This window comes from Cebus imitator, unplaced genomic scaffold (genome assembly GCF_001604975.1).
Source record: "Cebus imitator isolate Cc_AM_T3 unplaced genomic scaffold, Cebus_imitator-1.0 Scaffold45, whole genome shotgun sequence".
NCBI classification, from domain to species: Eukaryota; Metazoa; Chordata; class Mammalia; order Primates; family Cebidae; genus Cebus; species Cebus imitator.
In genome coordinates, this window is record NW_016107360.1 from 16,130,416 (window position 1) to 16,149,801 (window position 19,386).

Sequence of the window (19,386 nt, forward strand, 5' to 3'; positions counted from 1 at the left end):
CTCCCTCAGTGATAATCTAAGAAAATAACACCCGGGGATTCAAGCTAAAAACCTGCGAGTTGACCTTGATTCCACGTTCTTCCTCATGCCCCATATCCAAGTCCTGTTGGGTCTACCTCCTAAGAAGTTCTCACATCCATGCCTACTGATAATGGCTTCTGCTTGCTGAGGCCCCCAGGTGGATGAAGTCGAACTTGGCTCCTCTCCAGCTGTGTCTGGAGCCTTTGCCTCCTTCCAGTCTGTGCTGCAGCCACTTGGCCTTCTTTCATTTTCTCAGCGGGGCCATGCTCCTTCTTGTCTTTAGATCTTTGCAGGTTTGAACATCCCAGGCCTTGAATGCCTAGAATATGCTTCCCTAACTCTACTTAACTAATACTTACATAATCATGTCTCAGCATCAGTCTCTCTTCTTCAGAGAAGCTTCTCTGAATCCTGGACCAAGTTTGAGTCTTCTCTTCCATGTTTTCACAGCTCCCTGTAGGCGACTTCTTGCAGCACTCATCACAGCAGACAGTAATTTGTGGAAATATTGTTCAATATATGCCTCTACTGTAGGCTGAACATTCCCCGAGGGAGGGAGCCTTTGTCTTGTTTCCCAGTAATTCCGTGGTGCCTAGCACCGCACCAGGCACATAGTAAGTGCTTGAGAAATATCTGGTAAGTATATTAATGACTGAATTTTCTGCATACGGATATGTGCGTATTCCCTCAACTACATAAATAAAACTCATTACCTAAAATTATCAATTTTTACATCTTCTGGATTGAATTATTACTTTTTTTATATAATCTCACAAGCTAGGAACTTCTAGCTTTGTCTTACACTCATTAAGACTCATTTATTTTGTTTAATAACAGCTGTCAAGAGGACTTTGTATAAAGAGTACCATAAAAGCCTGAAGAATACCAATATTTCACATGAATCCAGTATGCCTCCCCTAGAAACAGAGTGCTGCATTTGTTGTAGAATTCATTTTTATTGCTAGTGGGCAACTGCAATGGTGGTCATTCTCAAAGCTGTCACAGTCTATTTCAATGTGCCTTATATATATTAATTGGTGCAAAAGTAATTGCCTTTGCATCAACCTAATGACAATTATTTCTTTTAGTTGTTTCTCAAAAAGACAGGAGGTAGGTGCTATAAACACTTTCCTTCCATGTGGGGAAATGGAAACCAAGGAAAGCAGTCTTCCATGAGCCAAAGAAGATTAAAGACTGAAAACTAGAGACAGCAACGCAGAAACCTCTCTGCTTAGGGCTGCTTCCCAACTGATGGAGGCATGCTGTAAAGCTCAGTCAAAATATTAAGCACTTAGCTGCTAAATATTGAGTTGTAATTAACTGATACACTAGCATAATGAAATTACAATAAGCACGTGATGATATACTAATAAACTGCATGAGTATTCAAGTAAAGAAAATTTCACTGTAAATGTGAGAATCAACTTACCCCTTTCGATATTCACCTTCTTTTTCCCTTGTAATATACATCAAGAGTGTATTTCAGAGAGATTTAACTTATCTCTATTAAGAAAAGAAAGACCCAAAAACAATCCTTCAAACACAAACGTCTTCCTTCTCTGAATCCTGGTATGCAGTGTACATATCACTCAGTCAGCAATCATTACTTTCCCTTTTGTTGTTGATTTTTAACCTTTTAACATATGTAAGAACTATCTTGTTTCCCTCAATATATTCTAAGTTTCCTGATGGTAAGAACTTTCTTCTCATATTTTCTTATCCCTTCTGAAGCTCCCAACACCTAGTACCTAATGGAAACCCAATAAAGATATGCCGAACCATCTGGCCATTCCAATTGGGCGGGAGAGTAGAATCAATTAATACACTAAATATGTAATCTGGGGAAACAAACAACATTTTTTAAAAGTATTCTTCTGGAATTGCTTTTCTGGCAAGATTCAGGTCAATACTCTCTTCCCTGGGTCATCTCTTTGCAAGGCTTTAAGTAAAAACCAAGATTGTCAGACCCACCACTCCAGACCGAAAGTCTCTCCATGGCTCTACATTGGCATCACCAATGGCTACTTGGACATTCCAGAGGCTACCAGTTTAACATGTCTACACCCAAGTGTATTATTCTGCTTTATCCAAGCCTCCTCCTATCTCTACAGTCCCTAACAAGGCAAATAACACCAAATTCACTGAGACATCTAAGCTGAAAGAAACACAGGAGACAACTGCTCCTCTTTCTCTGTTCTAAATCTATGTTCTGTCAATTCTCATTTCAAACATGCCCCCTGTTCTTTCATCTTCAGCAGCACTACCCCAAATCAGGCATCTTCCCCAACTGGTCTCCAGGCTCAAGTCTCATCTCCAATCTGTCCTCCACCCTTTTTCCAGCATTACAATCCTAAAATTCAAATCTAATTTTGTTACTCTCCTGCTTAACATCTTTTAACAATTCCTTATAACTGAAAGGAAAAAATGCAAACTCCTAAAAATATGTATCATAAAAATATATATATTTCTCTAGAAGGTATGAAAGAACACCTAGAACACAGCACTTTTTATTGTATAGTAAAATGTGTTCAATTACCTCTTCAAACTATGAGCATATATAATTTTGAGTAAAACCAAATGTAAAATTTGTAAATGTCATATATCACTACCTGGCCCCTGCCTTCCTTTCCAGCATTATCTCTCACACCTCCTTGACGTGCCAAGGCCTCCCACGCCTCTTCATATTAACATTACTTTAGTGTGTACCATTGCACACACTGTTCTATCCATTCACAAGCTTCTATTTGCCCCTCAATATTGTACTAGATGAGCTACAAAAAGATGCCACCTTTTAAGGAAAATAAGGCTCTTGGGAATTGATTTGTAGAAGGTAATCCTATTACCTAAGCCAGTTCAGGGGCCAACTACTTCTAAGGGGACGGGGGATTTCTCTCCAATAGCTCCATGTTGCATGACAGCAAATAGATCCAACCATACTCTCTGCTTGGGTGATTATCAGTGACTGGTGAACATAGAGAAGGTTCACGAGAACTCAAGCCGTATCTCAGTTAAGTGCAAACAGCTTTGCCAGTAGTCCATAAGAACAGCTTAGAAATCTCGACTAGTTTATTCTGGGCTGCCTGGAGGACTCCTTGTTTTTCTCTCATCTTTGCAAAAGGTTTCTTTGCATTTTTGCAAAAGGCTGACATCAATGAAAAGAATCTAAGCAAGTTTCTTCCTTATGACTCTAATGACCCTGCCTAGAATAAATACACAACTCACTGTAGTTGGCAGACGTTCTCTGACCCTCCCAGATAGAGGCAGCTTCCCTGCATCCCCCTGTAACTATATTCGTCACCTCCAGGTACTCATGTCAGTCTCTGCCACTAGTCTTCAAATTGCTTTAAGTCAGGTATGTATCTTACCTACTTTTGCAAACCTAGGGCTTAGCAAACTGACCGGCACCTACTAGACACTAGTAAATGTTAATCGAATAATCCAGTGTTGCCTGAACACTAATTATACTATTTTAAAATTCAGTTGACTAGGGAAAAAAAAAAAAAAAAAAAACACAGAGGGCTTCAATAAGAAATTTAAAACCAAAGGTCCAGGCTTTGTTGCCTATGGCTTTTCTCCTCATTTTTGCTATGTAGGTTGGAAGAGTCACTTAACTTCTCTGTATATCAGTAGGGTATAGTTAAGACTGTTTCAGAGAGACCAAATTCAAAACATCCCAAGCAAAAACAGAGTCTAACTAGCTCATGTAGCTGGGATAGCTGATAGAACTGGAGACACATCTACAGGAACTGGGACCTCCAGGAGCTGCCCCAGGGATTCCCATTCCATCTTTACTGCTTCCTTTTGAATATGGGCCTCACTGCCTCCTATCATGAAAAGGTCTTCTCTATGAGTGGGAAATTGATCCAATAGCAGCCCCATGAAAGTCTAGAAGAAAAGAAAAGCCTCCCTTTCCCACAGCCAATACAGAAATGTCAGTGAGGGACTCTAATGCTTCTGTTTGGGATCCATGCCCTACAAGGGACCAACTTTTATTGCTGGAAGGTGAATTCAGTGAATGACCAGTCCTGTACTAAGCTGGGGTACTGCCTGGGGTGAGTAGAGTCTGCTAGCATAGTAAGGCTGGTGGAAGCTTGCTGCATAGACAAAAACAATGGTAGTCACAGTCTATTAACTTAATAGCCATTCTCTTGCCTTTATATTAATAATATTACTTTGGGTTATGCAGAAAAAAGCATCATCATCTTTGTGGAGTGTTATATAAGCATAGAATTTATTATACTGACTACCTCATAGTTGGGCAAAATAAATATGTGAGAGATTAGATAATTATATTGTGACAACAAATGCCAAGGAATAAGTAAAACCTGCTCTCTTGTTCTCAATTTTTCAAAAATGCAGCATAGAAACACCTTTCTGTCATCATCTAGCAGGCTGGCAATAGAAAAACTTTTGGTCAGGACCCAAGGTACAGTCATGACCCAATTGATCAAATCCAAGAAGCCCTATGAGGCTTCATCCGGGGTATAAAGAACACCCATAACCCTATTTCTCTGACTGGAAGATTCTGTAACAAAAAACAATTGGGAGGGCCTCAAAAACTCTACCCAGTCCTACAGAGAAAAGAGGTATGACAACAACTCCTCAGGGGCAACTGAGGCTTATGAAAAAGGGAAAATGAGGCTCCTCTCAGAAGAGTAAGAGGACAGTGTCCCTCTGACAGTTTCCGTTAAGAAAGCTCAGATGCGCAGTATGTGTTCTCTTCTCACTTAGAGAAATGGGAGCATGTGCATAAGATGCATCAGGGCGCAGATGAAGGCTGAGGAGCAGCATCCTCCCAGGAATCACAGCCAGCTTCTGGGCATTAGTGTGCAGCATCTCGCTCAAGGGGCATCAGTGCCATCATCATAACAGACGTTTAGGCTTGCTGTTGTCCATAATCCCAGCTAAGACAGAGACTATTTAAAACTGACATTTCCAATATTTGATGCCCTGTTAGTATGTTGATGATGCTATAATGCTAGGTTAAGAGTTCTTCCTAATTCTTTCTTAGAGAAATATGTGAAGTAGTTCTGCTTCAAATATGTACTGAAAATTTACCGCATCCTGGGTGGTAGTGTAGGCACTGGGCATAAAAAGCAAACCAAAAGCAAGTGACCAAAGCAAACCAAAAACCCTGTCTTTATGGAGCTTATATTCTAGCTGGGGGAGATTGACAACAAACCTAAAAATAAATAAACTATACAGCACTCGCATGGTGGGAAGCGCTAGAGAAAAAGGAGGCATGGCAGGGAATGGGTAGAGGTTGGAATATATAGGGGACGCTTCTCTGCAGTGTCCTGGGCTGTTGATTCTTTGCAGGTGATAACCACAGAAATCCTCTCACTCTGGTAAAGACCGCCCTCACCAGTGTGAAAGGGGGGCTATAAAGAAGGGAAAGAGAGAGCCTGCGTGATCACAAGAGTGGGATTCAGCCCTGGGCCGCAACTCTGCCACATCTTGCCCAGTTCCCACCTCAGTTTAGATTTCTGTGCCCCAACCTGGGTCATGATGTTAATAAAACCTGCATCCCAGGTAGCTCACGGCACATTGCATTGACAAGTCTCATGGCTGTAAGCTGACCTAAATATATATTTAGCTTCATTTTGAATATTAAAAAGCTCACATTTTGGTTTTATGCTTCCATTATCACCTATTGATTGAGCATCTACTCTGTGCTAAATGCTGTTCTAGGTATTGCAGTATCTGTCCTCATGGAACTCACATTCTAATGGAGGAGATGAAAAATTCAACAATAAATTGGATAGGGGAGATACTGACAAGAAGGAGATGAGATACAATTGAATAAATAATCCAGGCATGAGATGATCACATCCTGAACTGAGATGTCTCTCAGACAAGTTGAACTGAATTCCTGACCATCTGTGGTCACTTATAGAGCCCTTTCTATAAAGGTATCATGGCAAAAAATTGATATGAAAATCCAATTATTGTTTGAGCCTTTCTAAAATGTGGAAAGAGCAGCTTCCTTTCTCTTACTGACAATCTGTTGTGTGGACAAATACGCACACACCCTTCCATCTCCTCAGGGTTTCTATTTTGTGGACTGCAAAAGTGTTATCCCAAGTTGTATAAAAGAGTGTGTGCTTTGGTTTCCAGAGTCCTTAGCTATTTATTCTAGCACTGCTGTTACATTAAAAAAAAAAAAAAGTGGTAAGGATCACATACTGGTGAAATATGCGTAATAATAACAAATAATAGCATCTTCTTTTCAAATTAGAAAGTGAAGCAAAGAATCTTATGAGATTGCTATTGGGCAGTATGTTTTGCCTGGGAAGGATAGGTAGAGGGATCCAAAAACATATTTGGAGAAGAAACACCCCACACTTTTCGTGTTCAAAGGCACCAGGTTCTGAGTAGATACAAGAGTCTAGGAAATGAAAATGTGGCAACATTACACTGCAACACCTTGGGGAGAGAAGCCTAGCAGATTTGAAACTGAGAAAACTACAAGACAGAGTGTTGTAAGTGCTAATGCTTTCCCGCACAAGTTCCCGCCTCAGCATTGCTGATTTGACCAAACACTTGTCTCTAGCCCAAGTGTCTCCATGGAGTTGGTTTAAATTGAAAAGCAGCCCAAGAGAAGTTCCTGGGTATGTGGATATGAATCCCGCTAGTCAGCATGGCAAAGAAACCAGCTGAACAACACTTTCACATTATGCACTTCGGGCCCAGACTTTGTGGACACAACAAAGTTTCTGTGTGCAGCGCAGTACAACCGGACGTAATGTTCACTCCATATAACATGAGATGGCTGTAAACACCACTCCGAGAGCTGCTGCGTTGCGGGCATCTAAAGTGTCAGGAAAGCCTGCCAGCCAGAGACAAGGTTTCCAAATAAGTTTACAGCCTCCACTAGCGGTGGCTAGACAAGTCAAAAATCAAATTATTTGGCATGGTTTCCCATTGAAATCAATGGCAATGAAGCTCACTTGGACTATATATGGAACAGCCTTTATAAATTACCTTTCAATAAGGACCCCTTAAAGAAATACATACTACCTCAATGCTTCTCCTTAGAAACTTTGACTATCAAGCTAACTTCGATCAACACATTTTTCATTTGTCTTTTGTTTGTGTGTGTGCTTTCAAAAACAATAACAGCAGCAAAACAAACAACATGGCAGGGAGCTGGTTTTCCCATCAGTGCCCTTGTTAGAAACAGAATGTCTAGAGAATATTGTTGGAGAAAAACCGTATTTTTAAACCGTACTAGATATCTGATGCCAAATGTCTGATGAAATTAGTATCTGGTCGTCATGGAAGGTGTCTTTGGGACCTGCCCTGTGACTGAGGAGTGAGCTGTGAATGTACAGCTATCCCTCCAGGTCCTGACTGGAGTGACCAGCAGTTCATTGATGAAATCTTTTTATAGGAAATACCACGTATTTTCAGGTCGCCTCTCCTCAATACCCAAAACCAGACAGAACCCAATGAAGTGAATGAAATTCATAGATCTCCATCCATCAGGGCAACTAGAATTCTGGCCACTCTATTTGGCTGTTCAAATATTGCAAGGAAACTCCAATATCGTTTCTGCCCCCAACTTTTTCCACAAAAAACCTTTCCTTCTAGTAAGCATTTCTCCACCAAAAAGAACTACAGGAAATATCAGAAGTTCAGCTGGGCTAAGGAGAGAAAAGAGAATTTAGCAGCCAGAATGCATGTTGAATTTTAAGGGTTGGTAAGTTCTTGGACCACCTGCCCAAGTGTTTGCAAGCAGTTTGCAGAGAAAAGCTCTTCCTCCAAAAAAAGTCCCTGTCTGGGTCCCAAACTTTTCTCCCTGGGCAAAAAGGAGCAGAAACACTTCATTGAGTTTTGGGCCACCATAACTGACTCATCAAATAACGTCTCTCCTTCTCCCCCAAAAAAGCATGACTTGGAACAGCAAGGCATTCTAAGACAGAAAGACAACCCTCTCTGTTGTGGAAGGCAAGTAGCAGTGACTGTAATTAACAGAGCAGCAGTTGTGGAACTTCCAGGGTTGTATTTAAAGGGCCATGCAGGAACGGGGTGAGCAGTCGTGACTGCGGCTGTGTAGTAAAATAAGGATGCGAGCGGGAAATAGGGCAGGAGAAGTAAATAGATGTACTTACAGCCCGCGGAGCCGAAGCCAGATTTTCTCGATCTGTTCCGGTTGCAGGTATTTCAGAGAGTTACTCTCAAATTCTTCAATCTCCTTGGTTGGGGACTCCATAGCTGCAGGTGACCACTGGCGGTGAAGCTGAGAGTGTTTGGGCTGTCCCCTCCCTGTCTCCTCGCCCAGCCTGCGACTCCCAGCCGAGAGCGGCGAGCGTTTGCTAGGCACTTTCTCCGCGCGCTCCCCCTCCTGCGACCCCCAGACTCGGACTTAGAGCAGACTCCGATCTCGAGCAACCAGGGCCCCAGGTGCGACCCGGAGCTGACTGCGGGAACCAGCCATGGTCCCGGGCTAGGGACTGGGACAGGGACAGGGACTGGGATAGGGACAGGGATAAGGATAGGGATAGGGATAGGGTTCCTACTCCAAGAGAAAGCACCTCGGGTCTATCCGTATTCTCCCCCTACCCCCAAACAGAGAAGCGATCAGCGCGCAACTAAAGGGTTTGGAGGAGAAAAGGAGTGGGGAGAAGAGAAAATGAGGAGGCGGAGGAGGAGGAAGAAAGTGAGAAGGGAGAGAAAAGCGGCGGCTGAGCCCAGCGGGAGCCGGCACGGGCCGGGCGGTGGGGCCTGACCCCGAGGCTGCACACGCGGCTCCGCCCCACGCCCCCCTCACTCCCTGGCCGCGCTGCCTTCGAGCCCCTCTGTTTTCTCTCACTTACCAGCAGCTCTGCTGACAAGCGAGAAAACTGACAAGTGAGAAAAGTCGTCTGTCAGCGCCTGGGCTGGCGTCTGGGCTGGCACCGCGGGCGCGGAGGAAGGGAGGGAGGGAGGGGCGCGCGGGCACCGCCGTCTGCCGGGCACACGCTGGGCTCCGACCCCGGCCGGGCACACCTGCCCCCGCAGGGCAGCCTTGGCCACTGCCGACCCGCGGGGCTGGGGCTGCGTGGGCTCCTGGAACCCGCACCTCCAAAAGAGCTCGGCTCCGCACGCAAGTCGGAGGGAAGGGAAATCCGTCTCCTCCCAGGGCTGGGGCACGCAGCAGCCGCGAGGCTCCGGAGGTTCTGCCTGGAGGTCCCTCACAGCCTCACCCTCGGGCCCTCCATGCAACCGGGTCCATTTTGAAATATTAAAGTGACTGATGGGGATGAAGGGAACCACACGCCACACTGGTGTTTTCTTGCTAAAAGGGGTGTGTGTGTGTGTGTGTGTGTGTGTGTGTGTGTGTCTCCCCCCCCCCCCCCCCCCATTCGGGAAAAAAAGGAGAAAATGTGCGAACAGTGAGGAGGTAAGTTTCTGCACATAAATGCAGATCAATGCCACAGGCTACTCAAGGGGGTCCCTCCTGGGTGCTGGCTGGGTGGCTGTGAATGCTGATAAAGTTTCAGCTCCACAAAGCTGCACCTCACTGTCAGTGTTCTCCTAGGTCATGTACAATGTCAGTAAATGCTCTGGAAGAACGGGACTAGGTATGAAGTTGGAAGTCAGGGAGGGAGGACAGATGAAGAGAGGAACCAAAGACTGGGAGGAAAAAGATCCATGCCCAAGATGATAGCCAGCAACATCAGAGAAGGGGCCGCCAAACTCCCATCTAGGTGAAGCCACCACCAGGGGCTATTTCAAACCTGGGTCTCAGCATTCCTGAGATTCAGGGTGCCGCATGCCCCATACAGTATTTGTCCTCGATGACAGGTAATACTTCCATCCACCACACTCTCAAAATTATCTTTCTATCCATCAGATAATTACCTGGTTCCCAAAAGCAAGATAAACTTACAAGTGAGGACAAGTGTTTCTTCACTGCTCAAGTAAAGTTTCATTCACCTGACTTTTTAACAAATGAATAAAATGGTCTCTAAATCATAAATGTTCACCCACTTCGTAACTGGTGCTCGTTTTTTAGAAATTAGAGGTGAGAGTCATGAGGATGGCTTGGCTGGCCCTATGCATTCTAGCGGAGGAGGTAGTACCTCAAGGTAAGACAAAAGATCAGTTTGATGTAAAACAGCTTACCCACTCACCTGCCAGGTAAATCACCCCATTAAAGTCAGCCTTTAAAAGTTTGTGGAGGTGCATACATTTTCACTGAGTTAAGGTATTATTACCCAGCAATGGTAACATTAAGCAGTATTTTAACATGGAGCTCATCTATCTGAATAACACCAGTTACCCTTCCAGTGTCCCCCAGCAGAGAAACAGTGTCCTGAGGGAATAGAATGCCACAAGAGGACATTTTTATAGTGACTTGCTTTGAAAATGGAAGACAGGAACATGGTCCCCAAATGAGGTATTTCCATTAGTGTGTGCACCTTGCGTGGGCCTGCTGGCAGAATGTGGAAGCATCACCATCATCATCATCATCATCATCATCATCATCATATGAGGTAGATACCATTATTACCATCCCATTTTACAATAAGAAAACTTAAGCACCAGGAGGCTTCCTAGACCAACTAGAGAGAGAACTGAACTAGAGAAGACCACAGTTATGTCTGATTACCTTATTCTATGCAAATTTATTCCCCTCACAGAGACCCATTTTCCACATCTATAAAGTGACACATTTAGGCAAAAAGATTTTTATGTTCTTTTTCCCTTTATGATTCTTTGAGGTCATCTGGAGAGACTTGGAAAAACGAATTGCCAAAAAGAGAGAGGAATGATGCTGAATTCACACTTTAACTATGTTACAGTTTCTCTAAGTACTGTACTAGGATGAAAAGATACAAAGGAATAATAAAGGATGATACTTACCTTTCTGCTCCATATCACAGCTATGACTTTTTCCTACTGTTAGTGGAATTTTGATTGTCAGAGAAAAAAGCAAATTTTGGAAGAAAAATAAAAGAAATAGACGTTTGCTACAATTAAGCAAATCAGAGAGAAAAAAACAAAAAAAATCTTTTAAAAAGTTTTTGAAGCTCGATTTTGTTTCATTTTAGAAAATTTCTTACAAAATTAATGTGTATTCGAAAGTCAGTAAAAATATGTTTGCTTTATTTAGAGCTATAATAGTCTTTAGAGCAGGAAGGAACCCGAAAGATAATAGAGTTTGGAGGTTTTCAAATTTTTTAAGCAACAGAGTATTTTATTTTAAATAACATCTTATAAGGAACTCAAATGCATAACTCAGCTTCAAAAGATAAAGACAGAGCGACTCCAATTGGATGGGGAAGGGAAGTAGTTAGTTCTCAGGTACACAGTCTACCTCTGCCTCCTCTTTACCCTAGCCCTTAGTGCCCAGTGCTCCCACTTTACAGATGAGAAAACTGAGGCCAAAGTATCACAAAACAACTAAGGATTTCTTGCTCCTAAGCCACATTAGAAAACAACTTTGTCTTCTCTCTGCTAACAAAATGTTACTATTTTTAGATGCATCATGTTATTATGTCGCTCAGACTATGTTCATTCTTCATCTGTCACAGTCAAGGTATGCTTGATAGTTGCAGCAACACCACAAGCCACAATTTCTACTGGCATTTTGCTCAGAGGCAAGCAAAAAGAAACAGATGCAAACTGACCTGGAAACAAAAGGTCTAAGAAAACACAAAGCCTCTCACAACTTTACTTTACAGGTTAATTTCCACTGTTTCCTCCTAACCTAGCTTTTTTGGTAAGACTGTTTAGGAAACATTACATGGTCAAACATCACTAAATGCATATAGCCATGCATCCATATATATATATATATATATATATATATATATATATATATATATAAAACACACACACACATACACATGCATATATGCATGCGTATATACATATAATCAACAATTAAAAGTACTCCTCCAAATACACACAGAGTAACTTAGTCTACGTACTAGCAAACCTCTGTACTATCAGAATTAAGTGTCATGAAAGATTAGAAAGAAAGTGAGCTACGTGTCCTGGAGTTCAAGGGGAAGCTAGATGTTAATATGACAAAGGAACAGGAATCAGGTTGAAGGCATGAGAATGACCCCTCTGGTCTCTTTCATTGCTAAGATTTCATGATTCAATAATAATCACAATAACCACAACTACCACCCTACCAGTTATTGACATTGTCTTGTGCTAAACACCAGGCACATCACAGGTTGGTCTATTTCATCCCCAATAAAATACTTCAGCATAGTTTTGTAATGCCTATTTACACGTAAAGACAGAAAGGGCTCCAAACAGTCAGATAACTTCTGCAAAAACATACAGCTAATACGTAGCACAGCAGTTCCAAACTAAGACCAGAAGGCAAAGCTTATTTCCTTTTGCCTTTGCTATACCCCCTCCCTGCAGACACAAAAAGTCTCTAGAGTAAAGAGGTACACAATAGAGAAGGCAGGGAAAGGAGCAGGAGCAGATGAGGGAGGCATTCATGCTGTGGGGAAACTGGGAAGGCTTCATAGTGAAGATGACATTTGAACTGGACCTTGAAAGTAGATGGAGTAGAAATTGTTTGCAATGAAATGTAGGTGGAGGCAGGTGATCCCAGAAAGAGGCCACTGCATGAAAAGAGGCAGAGAAATGTGATAAGGAGTGGGGTGTCCTGCAATTCATGAACAGTTTTTGTGTGGTTGACTGTGACTTTTTTTCCAGAAAGAGAAAATGCTGGAAGGGTCAGCCAGACTCTTGTTGTCATGGGAAAAGCTTGGACTCTCTCCTATAGATATCAGAGAGCCATGGGTGTATCTATAGAGTGGGAGGGATGGCCACATGTGGAGGGTACCTGCTGCCCTGAGTATGCCGAGGGCATTGTGCACAGCTCTCCAGGAACCTGCCACAGGAGCATGCAACAACTATGGTGCAAATGATAACCAGGGCTGCAGAAGACAAATCCAGTGACCAACTGCAAACAAGTTCCTCAGCTTACAAACGAGGAAGAGTAGAAAAAGGAAAATAGGCAAAATCAGAAAAAGCAAAGCTTTTTTTCTTCCATCTATGAGATGATGACTACTTGCTTTGACCTCCATGAAGCCAGCCTGTGCCCTTGATCCATTTATCACGACTTGGCAGTGGCATCATGAAGAGAGTCTGCTGAGGGGGAAATTCTGGAGACACATTTAGGGCATCCGAAGTAGCAGCGCCAGGCATAGCAGCCCCTCCTTCCCGCCCACACCAGTTGTGAGGCAGCCCCCATAGTGTTCTGTCAACAGAGGCTGTTCTCTCTCACTGGCTCCCTTTGCGGAGAAAGAGGCCTCTTTGGCGACACTGTCACCCTGCTTCTCCCTCTGACATCTTCTCTGTTTGATTTTATAATTTGGGGCAGACTCCGTCTTGGGAACCACCTTCCCTATAAAACAGTGGTAAAAGAAAAGGCAGAGGACTGGCTAAGCCCAGAGGTACCCCCACTAGAACTCCCCATCTAAAATGGGGCTCTGAACAGCCAGAATCTCAACTTTATGACCAAGTAGTGGCCCAGAGAGGTGAGAAGAGAAAGAGGTGGAAGAGATGGGGCAGCTCAGGGGCAGGCTGATGTAGTCTGCACGTGACTCACAGCTTCTACCCCACTCTCTGCCAGGATCCTTCAGTTGTTCCACAGAAGCAGCTCAGGTAATCCACCAAATAGAGGTGGCACAGGCAAAGGAAAAGACTTGGAGGGGTACTGCCTCACCACGCCACCGGGGGCAAGATCCTTCTCTTCTTTGGCCATGGCTGGGTTGGGCTCAGTGACCTCTGGATCCCATTCCAATGCTCACATACCCTAATGTTCCATCAACAGAGGCATGGTTAGTCTGGCCTGGACTAACCAAGCTTTTCGTGGACCAAAAAAAGCTGCAGGAAAACCTGAGTCTGGCCCTCCAGGCCAGATTTGACTAAAATAGACATAATCTAGATTGTCCAACCGGAACCATTTACCCCATCCCCATGAATAGAGTGACTGACATGTGACTGAAGCAGATCCAGCTCTTATAAGAGATTTGATGTGGCCACAGGAGAGAGATGGTCTATTTCTCTGTTCTTTGAGAAAACAAGCCATATAGCCTGAAGTTGTCTTAGCCATGGGGTTATCTTTTCCACCATGTAGAGAGAATATACCAGAAAAATGATATCAGGGCTGGGAGCAGTAACTCATGCCTGTAATCACAGCACTTTGGGAGGCTGAGGCGGGCAGATCACTTGAGGTCAAGAGTTCAAGACCAGTCTGGCCAACATGGCAAAACCCCATCTCTATAAAAAATACAAAAATTAGCTGGGCATGGTGGCGCACGCCTGTAATCTCAGCTGCTCAGGAGGCTGAGGCACAAGAATCACTTGAACCCAGGAGGCGGAGGTTGGTTGCAGTAAGCCAAGATCATACCATGGCACTCCAGCCTGGGCGACAGAGCTAGATGCCGTGTCAAAAAAAAGAAAAAGAAAAAAAATGACATCAACATGGAGAAATGCAGAAGCACTGGAGAGACAAAAGAAAAAAATGTGAAAGGATTTGTTGAGCCCCTTGATCCTGCTATGCCTAAAGTCAGAATACCCATTGACTTTTAGGTTATATGAACCAAATAAATGTAACCCACCCATTTATTTTTAACTTAAACTAGTTTGAGTCAGATTTATGTTACTGACAACTAAAAAACGATCCCAGTTAATAATACAATTCTTCCTTATCAGATTGTTGTAAGTAGCTTTAAAACATTTTTTTAAAAACCAAGGCCAGGCGTGGTGGCTCATACCTATAATCCCAGCATTTTGGGAGGCCAAGACTGGTGGATTGCCTGAGATCAGGAGTTCAAGACCAGCCTGGCTAACACAGTGAAACCTCATCTCTACTAAAAATACAAAAAATAGCTGGGCGTGGTGGTGCTCACCTATAATCCCAGCAACTCGTGCGGCTGAGGCAGGAGAATCATTTCAACTCAGGGGGCAGAAATTGCAGTGAGCCGAGATCACACCACTACACTCCAACCTAGGTGACAGAGCAGGACTCTGACTCTAAATAAATAAATAACATATGACCAGTGCCTTGTACATTGGAGGTTCTCATAAAATAGTAGTTCATCCTCCATCTCATCCATCCAGCAGGACACAAGGGGATGGAAACTGGAACATTATACAGCGATCTAGGGGTAGGCAGAGCACCCACGGTAAATAGAAAAAGGCTGTATTATCTTAATAAATAGATATACCAATAATTTTGTTTCCGTTACTTTTGGATAATGACCTATCAAATCATTGCTATATTACATACATTAACCCCTCAAAACAACCCTGAAGTGAATGAAACACATTAAATTATTATTATTACCTCCAGTTTAGAAACGAGGTGGCGAAGGTCCAAGAGGTCTGCTGGCTTCCCCTGGGCTGTTCTCCTCTCTTCCAGATAGCGGTAGGGGAACAAGACGGTGCAGGCCTCCTGACTTCTGGCTCTGTGGCCATTCTGCCTCTCAGAACACACTGCCAACCCAGCAGAATTAACTTGGCTGTACTAATGAAATTGAAATTGTTGTTCACGTAAAACTGCTGATGCTACAAGCCAGCCAAATTCTGACCCAAATGTACATAAATCAGCGGGTTGTTCTTCCTATCACTGTAAAGCAAATTTGAATATGGAAAAACCTCAGAGCTGAAAGGGATCTTTACCCAAGCTCCTCATTCTTCAGATAAAGAATGAGCAGCTCAATCATATGAAGTCACCGCCCAAGTTAGCGGTGGAGCTGGGGCCAGAAGCGATGTCCCTGAACTCCCAGGCCAGTGCTCCATTGTCTCTAAACTTTCTTCTGTGGGATCAAGAATGGCTCCCACTTCTAGCTGAGGATTAGATCAATGGTTTGCTCAGTTAAGAAGAGATGCCCCCTAAAAATCATAGGCTGTTGGTAAACATGTCTTGAAGAAAGGGGGTCTCCTGGGGAATTGGTAGAACTAGGGAAGAAAGGCTCCAGGAAAGTGGAATGATGCACAGCAGCCCAGATAATAACAAAGAACCTGACGTGATGGGTATAAGAGGGTCAAGAAAGGGACACTGGGCAAAGGCTGGATATGCAGATGGAAGGGGCGTGGACTGCCGCATTAAAGCTTAGGCTTGGCTGGGCATGGTAGCTCACACCTATAACCCCAGCACTTTGTAAGGCTGAGGCAAGAGGATCTCATGAGGCTAGGAGTTGGAGAGCAGCCTAGGCAACATGGGAAGACCCTGTCTCTACAGAAAACATTTTTAAATTGGCCAGGTGTGGTGGCACACACCTGCGGCCCTGGCTACTAGAAAGGCTAAGGTGGAAGGATTGCTTGAGCCCAGGGGTCAAGGCTGCAGTCAGCCATGATCATACCATTGCACTCCAGCCTGGGCAACGGAGCAAGACACTCTCTCAAAAAAAGAAAAATGCTAAGGCTTTATACTCTTGCCAATAGGGAAGCATTAAAATTTATTGAGCAGGTGTGTAGGAGATGCAAAGTGGAAGTTTGATTTGCAAAGGAGGATTTAAAAACAGGATTTTTAAAGGTGGTTTTTGAAAGGCCACCAAAGGTGAAGATTTACAGATTCTTATCTCTGTATCTGGGGGGAAATAATCTCACAAAACAAATAAACACTGGAATCTTTTAAATTCATTCATTCATTCATTCAACAAACATTGGCTGAGTACCTACTATGTGCTACACACTCTGTGATACTAGGTATGCCATGGTAAATTAAAATACTCCAGTTTTGCACCATGGATCTTCAATCTAATTGGGAAAACCGATACTAAACAGATAATAAAACAACAGATATATCATTGCAAAGGTAAAGGGTACTGAAAAGAAAAACAGCGTGCAGTGCAGAGAACAAAAAGGACGGGATTTATTTATAAATAGGGTGGCATTTCAGCTATATTGCTGTCTAACAAACTATCCTCAAATTATAGTGGCTTTTTAAAACAACCAGTTTTTCTCTCTCACGATCCTGTGGGTTGGCCAGGTAGTTCTTCCGTTGGTCTTGTTTGGGGTCTGCCATGCAGCAGTAGCCAGATGGCAAGCCGGGTTAGAATACCCAATACGGTTTCGCTCACATGTCTGGTGCTTTGGCAGGGACAGCTCGAAGGCTGAGACCTCTGTCTTTCTCCACATGATTTCTCCTCTTCTCTACATGATTTCACCATGTAGCTAGATTAGGCTACTGTACATGGCAGCTAGATTGCACGTGCAAGTGTGCCAAGAGTGGAGAGGCAGAACCGGCCAATCCTCTTACAGGCTGGGCCTAGGACTGGCACAACATCACTTCTGCTGTACTGGGTTGGTTAAAGCAATCACAGGGCTAGCCCTGATTCAACGGAAGAAATAAACCCCACCTCTTGATGCAGGATGTGGGGAGGGAGTGACACAAATATTTGCAGCCATCTTTAATACATCCAAGTGGTCACAGATGGCCTCCATAAGCAGGTGACATTTGAACTAAGACCTGAAGGAAAAGGAGACAGCCAGGTAACAGGCAAGAGTAGGAGGAAAATATTTCTGACAAGAGGGAACAACTTGTGCAAAGATTCTGAAGCAGGGAGAATCTTTTGGAGTTGAAGGGCTTAGATGGAGCTAAGTTGGCCGGGCGTGGTGGCTCATGCCTGTAATACCAACCCTTTGAGAGGCGGAGGTGAGCGGATAACAAGGTCAGGAGTTTGAGACTAGCCTGGCCAACATAGTGACACTGCATTTCTACTAAAAATACAAAAAAAAAAAAAAAAAAAAATTAGCCACCCATGGTGGTGGGTGTCTGTAATTCCAGCTACTCAGGAGGCTGAGGCAGGAGAATCACTTGAACTGGGGAGGCAGAGGTTGCAGTGAGCCAAGATCACACCATTGTACTCCAGCCTAGGCGACAAGAGTGAAACTCTGTCTCAAAAAAAAAGAGAAGAAGGTTAGTTGTGGCAGAAGCAATGTGGCAAGGGGAGAGGGGCCTGTGATGAAGTCAGGAGGCAGGAGGGTGGGGACAAGGGAAGAAACTTGGAGACAGATTCAGGGACCCTGAATCCAAGGGACCAAGGGACCATTCAACTATAGTCTCCTGGAGGGCAGAGGTCACAAAGGTCTTGTTCACCACTGTCCCCTGTCCCCCTGATCTTCCCTCCAACCCCCCATGCCTAACACAACAATTGACCAATGACCAATCGGTCTTCTCAGGCAAGGACTGTGAAACTTATTTCATTTATGGTACAAGGTTAGTGAATCCTGGCACATACATCATACTCAAAGAGTAAACCTCAGACATGGAAACAAACTTGAGTATCCTACTAGACCTGAAGATGTGGGGCTACTCAGGGAAAAGCAAAATGCACTGCCCAGAGTTACCTTTCAGTGCTTAAAGGGTTAACTTTCAGTTATTTGATAGCTGCACTTTTCAGTTATCTGGCAGAGAATTACTGTTCCTTGCACCATCCAGATAAGTGAAATGTTACTTTTCATGCAACTCAGCATACAAAGGGAATGAAAGATATTAACTACTCCTGAAAGTGTTCTCGAAATCGTCCTTGGGGACATCTAAATGGTTCATGTTAGCCCCTGTGATTCTCAGAAGTGAAAGGATTTTAAGACCCAGGAGAATAAAAGAATAGCATATCTATGAATGCCTTCCACACACGTTTTTAACAGATTCATGCTAATAAAACAGACCCAGAAGGCACTGTGATTTGGCCCATAATCCTTCACTTGTAGACTGACAGACCCATCAGAAGTTAACATATGCATATATTTCTACTCCTGAGATATAAACTGGCTTCTATGAAACAGGTAATGGGACTTGATTTATGGAGAGGCATGGAAACTTATGGACACAATTTAAAAGTAATTAACATGGAAAGCCAATCTTAGCAAAAGACTCTCAAACTGCTTGTCTGCTGCCAGTACAGCCATGGAAACAGGTGGACTCTCACACGTAGAGCTACGTGGCTTCCCTGCTGCCTTAGTTAAATGTAAACGAAGAAATGAAAATTATTCTCCTCAATGGGATTTAGGAAGCAATCGGAATTTTAACAGAAGCACTGGGAATTTTAACAGGAGCACTGAAAGGAAAGAGTGCTGAGTCCTTGAAAATAGCTCCCATCAAGTCAATTAAGACCCTGTTAGAAACCATTCTGCCTTCACTATGGGCAAAGCCAATAGAGCCTTCTGAATCAATCAATGAGTCTTTTAAGAAATATTTCATTTAATACTTTCCCTCCCCCACCCAGGCATAAACAACATTTGTGAAAATCGGTCCCATTCTCACCCATTCATATAACACAGCAGAAGTACCCACTGCGTCCTGCACTGAAATCAGGCTCATTTGCCATGGAGTTTCCTACTGATAACTGGATATTTCCTATACTCCTATTCTATACAGAATTCAATCTATCA

At 43.5% G+C, this 19,386-nt stretch overlaps 1 protein-coding gene across 2 annotated transcripts in view; it reads right to left on the reverse strand.

Annotated features, from left to right (window-relative positions):
- Window positions 1–19,386, reverse strand: part of PDE1C (phosphodiesterase 1C) — a 548,731-nt gene that overhangs the window by 328,786 nt on the left and 200,559 nt on the right. Inside the window, exon 1 of one of the 2 annotated variants that reach the window (XM_017527134.2) lies at window positions 8,136–8,257. The exons of the other annotated variant lie outside the window; for it this stretch is intronic. Coding sequence (XP_017382623.1) covers window positions 8,136–8,236 — 101 coding nt within the window. The 5' untranslated portion in view covers window positions 8,237–8,257. Of the gene's footprint in view, window positions 1–8,135; window positions 8,258–19,386 lie in introns of those variants that run through there. 2 annotated transcript variants of the gene reach the window in all.